The 7,138-nt window shown below is 43.4% G+C and overlaps 1 protein-coding gene across 1 annotated transcript; it reads right to left on the reverse strand.

Annotated features, from left to right (window-relative positions):
- Positions 1-1,927: 1,927 nt before the first annotated feature.
- On the reverse strand, positions 1,928-6,680 carry LOC109735977 (uncharacterized protein At5g02240). The gene is made up of 9 exons (XM_020295179.4): positions 6,264-6,680; positions 5,632-5,744; positions 5,501-5,554; positions 5,309-5,393; positions 4,696-4,801; positions 2,982-3,068; positions 2,798-2,895; positions 2,585-2,694; positions 1,928-2,332 (listed from the first exon to the last, which is right to left on the reverse strand). Exons 1-9 carry the CDS (start codon positions 6,526-6,528, stop codon positions 2,267-2,269), a joined length of 984 nt encoding a protein of 327 aa, XP_020150768.1. The 5' UTR covers positions 6,529-6,680; the 3' UTR covers positions 1,928-2,266.
- Between the last annotated feature and the right edge of the window lie 458 nt (positions 6,681-7,138).

Here is a 7,138-nt window from a genome sequence, read left to right on the forward strand (position 1 = left end):
TCTTATTTTAACCCCCCCCCCCCCCCCGGGCCAGTGCTCCTTCGAGTGTTGGTCCGAACCGAGCAGCCTGCGGGGCCACCTCGGGGAAACTCGAGGTCTGGTTTTACTCGTAGCTTGACTTATCCGGTGTGCCCTGAGAACGAGATATGTGCAGCTCCTATCGGGATTTGTCGGCACATTCGGGCGGCTTTGCTGGTCTTGTTTTACCATTGTCGAGATGTCTTGTAAACCGGGATTCCGAGACTGATCGGGTCTTTCCGGGAGAAGGTTTATCCTTCGTTGACCGTGAGAGCTTATGATGGGCTAAGTTGGGACACCCCTGCAGGGTTTTATCTTTCGAAAGCCGTGCCCGCGGTTATGAGGCAGATGGGAATTTGTTAATGTCCGGTTGTAGATAACTTGTCACTTGACCCAATTAAAATACACCAAGTGCGTGTGTAACCGTGATGGTCTCTTCTCGGCGGAGTCCGGGAAGTGAACACGGTCTATGTTATGTTTGACGTAAGTAGGTGTTCAGGACCTCTTCTTGGTCATTGCTAGATGACGTCCGTTCCTTTGCTTCTCTTCTCGCTCTCATTTGCGCAAGTTAGCCACCATATATGTTTTTGCCGCTGCAGCTCCACCTCTTGCACCTCCTTGTCCTATAAGCTTAAATAGTCTTGATCTCGCGGGTGTGAGATTGCTGAGTCCCCGTGACTCACAGATACTTCCAACACCAGTTGCAGGTGCCGACGATGCCAGTGCAGATGATGGCGTCGATCTCAAGTGGGAGTTCGACGAGGAACGTGGTCGTTACTATGTGTCTTTTCCTGATGATCAATAGTGGAGCCCAGTTGGGACGATCGGGGATCTAGCATTTGGGGTTGTCTTATTTTCATCTGGATTTTGACCGTAGTCGGTCTTTATGATTGTATTTTGGATGATGTATGATATTTATTTATGTATTGTGTGAAGTGGCGATTGTAAGCCAACTCCTTATCCCATTCTTGTTCATTACATGAGATTGTGTGAAGATGACCCTTCTTGCGACAAAACCACTATGCGGTTATGCCTCTAAGTCGTGCCTCGACACGTGGGAGATATAGCCGCATCGTGGGCGTTACAATTAACCACCCTGGCGACGCGGGAATGAAGGAGGCCGCAGAGCATTCTATATAAGTCGTCCTCCTCCTCCAGAGCAAGGGTTAAGCATTCTCTGTAATCATACCCCCCCCCCCCCCAAAGAAAACGAGTCTCGAGGCACGAGGCGTAGGGCTGTTACCTCCTCGGAGAGGGGTCTGAACTCCTAAACACCGAGTGTTACACTTGTGCCTTAGCTAGGCTCTACCCCTCTTTTGTACTCCTAATACTTATTGTCAGGATCGTAACCCCGATAGACGCAGCGGGCGACCCTCTCGGTCAGCGGGCCACTTCAATGCCAGCACTAGTAGTGGTCACGTTTGCTCTAGGCCAGCATCAATGCGAAGCTGTGCCGCTCTAGAACGGTATGGATGCTAAGTCGCGTCAGGCGGGAAAGGATATGGGCAAGGGAGAGTTTTGGGTGAGCCAGGGTTGTCAAACGCAGGCAAGACAACGGTCCGAACGCTCTAGAGTGGTGGCAAGACAGCAATCCGGACGCTCTAGAGTGGTAAATGCTGAGTCACTTCAGGCAAGAAAGGGCGCAGGCAAGGAATAGTTTTGGGTGAGTCAAGGTTGTCAAACGCGGAAGTGACAGCGATCCAGACGCAAAGCCCACCGCTTGCTTCCGGTTTGCGAGAAAAAAGAACATCCGAACCACGCGGTCCGCCCTCAAACCCTCAAACCGCCTCTATCCATCTTGACCGCACTGTCCGGGCGGATAGGGACTATGTTTCTCAAAAAACAAAGAACATCTATCTACTAGTATTATCCTCGCAAGGCAAAAAGAAAAAATATACTCCCTTCGATCCGAATTAAATGACGAAACCTCTATACAATGTAAAATATCTACTATTCACACACAAATCTGTATCCAAATTCAGCCCGTGAGTCAATAAACAAAAAGGACAAACATACCGGTTTCCACCGAATATCGGCATCCGTATGATATTCTCCCATTTTTAAGCCTGAGCGCATAGCTTGGATAAGGCACATAGTACTATGCTCGATTGTTTGCAAGTCGTTTCCAAATCCCGCGACAATGACAACTCTGCACCTATGTATGTACTGACTGCTACTGCCCTTGTATGGAATTCCACTACAGTGTATATAAATTAAAATGCACTGCACTCTGTGCTTCAGAGTGCCACTAGTTCGATTCAGCAGCTGCAAATAGTTGCTTCCATTTCTGCTGGTGGCTCCCAGGTCCTTCGCCCTGCACCACATCATTTGCCATATCAGTCATTCGAAAAAAAAAAGGCATATCAGTAGGAAGAAGAGGAAATTTCAATTGGTAAGTAGGAAAATAAACAACGATTCATTTCGAGCGAGGTCTGATGTGTAACGCTAGTTGGCTAACAAAATTCACGCCATGAGTCCAACTGAATAACAGGATAAAAATAAATAGACAATGCAAGCAAAGGTTTAAAGCACAAGTTAACATCACGTCTGAAGCATGCATGAGTACCTTCACCGAACTAATCTCGTATATTTTTCCTTGGGTAGATTCAATATCCAAAGCTTGGATACATGCTTCTGCCACCACCAATCTGCTCGCTTCTCCCACAAGCTTGTCACCTAATAAGATAAGACAATCCTTTTGAAATAAGATAATGACCAAGTGTTACCAGCGTAAAAGAGCTTAGTAAGAGCAGTAGTTCATCATCAAATGGAGAGGGACCTTGGCCTATCTCAACTGCTCGTCTTTCTCCAGCTGTAGCCTTAACAAGTGTGTTCAGGTCATAGGAAGTGTAGGGCCCATCTGTTAATCTCCCCGGCCTGCAACCAGCTAGTATCATATCAGAAAAAGAACATGTCCATGAATGGGCCCATGGATTATTCCTTGTATGTACATAATAATTAACCTGATGATCGTGAAAGGTATGCCTGAATTGCGGACAAAGTCCTCTGCCATCTTCTTGTATTTAAGCACACCAAAGAGGTTCATGATACTGCAAATGCGTACTAGTATGAGGTAAGGATAAACAGATTTATATTGTACTCCCTCAATTCACTATTATAAGATGTTTTAGATATTTCAATATAGACTACATATGAACTGAAATGAGTGAACAAACACGCCAAAACTTGTCTACATACATCTGATTCAGAAAAATGTTAGAACATCTTATAATAGTGAACGGATGGAGTACATGATAAAGAAACCGGTGTAAAGCTAAACCAGAACTAAATATCCAAGTAAAATGCACAGAGACTTAAATTGGAAAAACAAGCATGCATGTCTTACACTAAAACATACACTGGTTAACAGTAACAGAAAGTAATTACTAAAATAAATTTTGCATCTATAAACAGGTTGTGGCACTTTAGTGAAAATGTCCAATTTCAGGATATCACAAGAAATATAAAAAACTTTTGTTTAGAGGCAATTGATGGAAGAATATACTACTGACCTAACCCTAATTACTCAAAAGTAGATGAAAGTAAACGACAATTTTCTTCTCTCCTTTATTGAGAGGGGTCGGCCACTTTATATAACAGACAAGCCTTGGCCAACAAGCCGGTAAATCTATTTAAACTCCAATACAATCTCTAAACTGAGTGGACTCTTTCCTAACAGAGATGCTTAATCAACCAGGAAACTAATAGGGATAAGACTCCACGTTTGATGGGCTGGTCCACATAATAATTGATGACAAATTGAAGCAGCACACGGTTGTGGAGGAACAACTCCACCTTGCTGCTACAAAGTGTACAACACTAGTGTTGAAGGAACTACTTCAACGTGATGCGCTAGATATCGCTCTAGAGGTGAATATAGGCCGATGTAGCAGCAGAAGTTCAGTCCAAAACTCCTAGAGCACAAGATGTTTGATAAGAACACCAAGTTTTATTATAGATAGTGGGGTACATAGCCAGGTTACAAACTAGAGGAGGCGACCTCTATTTATAGGCTTTGTGAAGCCTTCACACCTCAACTTCTAGTTATACCTAAAACACTCTAGAAAACATTACTCCCTCCGATCCATATTACTTGTCGCTAAAACGGATGTATCTAGACGTATTTCAGTTCTAGATACATCCATTTGAGCGACAATTAATATGAATCGCAGGGAGTACTTAAAATTTAGCATTCTACTCAGAGCTAGAAGACTAGAAAACAGTGGCTAAAGCTAAGAAAACAAGCAAATATTAGGCTGGAGTAGAAAGTACTCCCTCCAGTCCTTTTTAGTCTGCATATAAGTTTTATCCAAAGTCAAATATCTCTAATTTGACCAAACTTATAGAAAAAAGTATCAACATTCAAAATGCTAAATCAACATTATTAGATTCATTACGAAATGTAGTTTCATAGTATATATATTTGATATTGTAGACGTTGATATTTTTTTAATATAAATTTGGTCAAGCTTTGCAAAGTTTGACTTGACACAAATCTAATATGCGGAGTAAAAAGGACCGGAGGGAGTATCTGGAAGTAGTCAAATGGGTTTGACTTCTGATTTTCTTTTTCTTTTCCCTCTCTATTGTTCCTCATCACAAGTTCCACAACTTAGACATAATAATGTGTATCAATTGTACAATGCCATAGTTCTTCATCAGAGTTATAAGGTATACCTCCATGGTATTTCATTATATTTTGTAACACCAATCGATGACACCAAAACCAGTCTCTTGACCGTCTGTGGCATGGCACTCACAAAATTTCGGACGCCATCCCAATCTAGACACGTTAAATAGCGTGTCATCAGTAATAAGTGATAGAACATTGTATCCACACCCATGAGTTCATAACTAGTGCTATACATGTGCTAAAGATGGATCTGGCTCTATCAATTTACAACAATTGAATAAACACTTCTGGGCCACGAATGGCAAGTGATGTGCCATAAGCATGTTCATGATTAAAAAAAAGCATAATAAGCTCTGAAAATGAATGTTGATATTTCAATTTTCTTACAATTTATTACTTATCAGCATTCTGCAACTGTCACAATTCGATATTTATTTTCTCCACAGCGGAAGACTTTTCCCTTTTTTGCACCGGACTAACCCCCTTTCCATTGCATAACAACGGAAATACATCAGTTCCAGAACCATTACAGGGAACGGGAGAGATTTATAGGCTCCCAGGATTATCCTTGCCCCAAATCTTTGGATTGCCATACGGTAAACAAATAATCAATTTCAGTAGACCTAAGTTAAGTGCAGAATCTTGGGCAGTACGTACCGACAAGTTCAGGAGTGTTATCCCCATCCCAGCGTTTTGATGGAAATGCTGTAGTCCCAGTAGTACAGATCACATGTGTAACTCCCTATGAAAATATACCCTATATTTTGATTTATTCAATTATGCATACATAGATGGTCGAACAATTATGCATGGATTCAGCTTCAAAATAAATAAGTAGAAGAGAGCAACCTCAAACATTTCTGGATTCAACCCGTCAGCATTTCTCGTGTCCGCTTCATAAACCTGTAAAAAAGGAGACTCGTATAAGGAAGTCACAGTTTGGAGAAAATAGAATGCTGAAGCTGTTGATGTAAGATTACCTGCAAAACACTCTCATCCTGCTTGCCAAATAAGGACGCTGCCTTTTCAGGGTTTCTTAGGAGCAGCCTTGTCTTAATTTTCCTGCTCAGCAAAGATGCTACCAACAACTGACCTACAAGGATCCTACACGATCAATATCTAGCCCAAATTCGTCAAGTAACTGTGAAAACTGTAGCTGCAGGATAATAATATAGGAGTATATCAGACTGACATGAGATGCAAAGCAGAAAGGAGTATACCTATAGAATACTAGCATGTTTAGATCGCTTGAACAAAACTCCTGATGGCAAACAAAAATTGTAGGGAAGAGAAAGAAATCGCAGCTGGTTACAGGTGAATTTCGGGTGAAACAGACGCACAAAACAACTGACAGTTATTAGGCGGGCTGCCACGCCATTTTGTGTCGAAGTTGACCTTTCGAGGACACACCCGACAATCTTGTTCCTCTCACAAACTAGAAATAGTTTATACAATGCAGAAAAAGAGAGGCAGGCTTCAGTAATTTCTTAATCGAATTATGAGCTGACACCCGTCGCTACGAACTCATCCGTGGATACCAACAATGTACGGAGGTTTTCTCGAGAAAAGAATATAAGCAATTAAGAGCAGCGAAGAGGAGCTGATCTCCTACCTACGCCGCCGGTTCCGCCGACGACGAGGACCAGCCTCGAGGAGGCCTCGGCCTTTTCCTGCTGCGCGGTCCTGGGCTCCAGTGCCGCCGCGAGCCGCCACCCACCTCGACCCGACGCGGCGAGTCTCGAGGACAAGGGAAGCGAGCAAGACCGCAGCACCGCTGTGCCGCCTGGCTGCGCGAAGATGGGCGGCTGGCCGTGTTTGGAGGTTAGGTGGCGCGACGATGAGACCGCGAGCGCCGGGCTGAGGTGAGCCGTCGCCATTGTTGGAGATGGCCGCGAGGGACCAGGGGAGGGGGGCTCTGGAAACTTGAGGCGAGAGCGAGAGGGGAGATATCGGGGAGCTTGGCGGCGAGGGGGAGTGGTCCGGGACGTGCGGCGCGGCGCAACCACAGCCAACCCGGATTGACGAGCGGCGCGTGTCATCCGTCGCGAAAAAGTCCATTTTAAATCTAGAGGTTTGGCGAAACAAATTCTAACCTTTTTTTACAAGAAATAGCATCCCATTAACCAGTAAGCGCAGCATTATCGCTGGCTACCATGACTAAAACAAACTCCGGCACGTCATGTTGGGCTCAAACACAAGACCTCTTGATGTCGATCGACGCAACTAACCACCAGGGACAAGCCATCCGTTGTGTCCAGTTCCCCCTTTTTCCTTTTATTCTTTCTTTCCCTTTTTTTCTTAAATTCATGATTCTTTTTTGAAATCAACGAACTTAATGTTCAGTGTGTATTTATACAATAATGTTCAGTGTGTATATTAAAAAATATCGCATAATTAAAAAGTGCAAATTTATTTAAAAATTTATTGTATATTTTAAAACAATTCATCATATAATTATGCAGTAATGTTCAGTGTGTATGTTCAAAA

Source organism: Aegilops tauschii, chromosome 4 (assembly GCF_002575655.3).
Source record: "Aegilops tauschii subsp. strangulata cultivar AL8/78 chromosome 4, Aet v6.0, whole genome shotgun sequence".
In the NCBI taxonomy this organism is placed as follows: Eukaryota; Viridiplantae; Streptophyta; class Magnoliopsida; order Poales; family Poaceae; genus Aegilops; species Aegilops tauschii.

Coding starts and splice junctions, on each gene's coding strand:
- LOC109735977 (XM_020295179.4), bottom strand. CDS start 6,528: ATGGCGACGGCTCACCTCAGCCCGGCGCTCGCGGTCTCATCGTCGCGC. Junction 5,555..5,631: donor AGGATGAGAGTGTTTTGCAG/GTAATCTTACAT, acceptor CCTTTTTTACAG/GTTTATGAAGCGGACACGAG. Junction 3,069..4,695: donor TATAATGAAATACCATGGAG/GTATACCTTATA, acceptor ACGCATTTGCAG/TATCATGAACCTCTTTGGTG.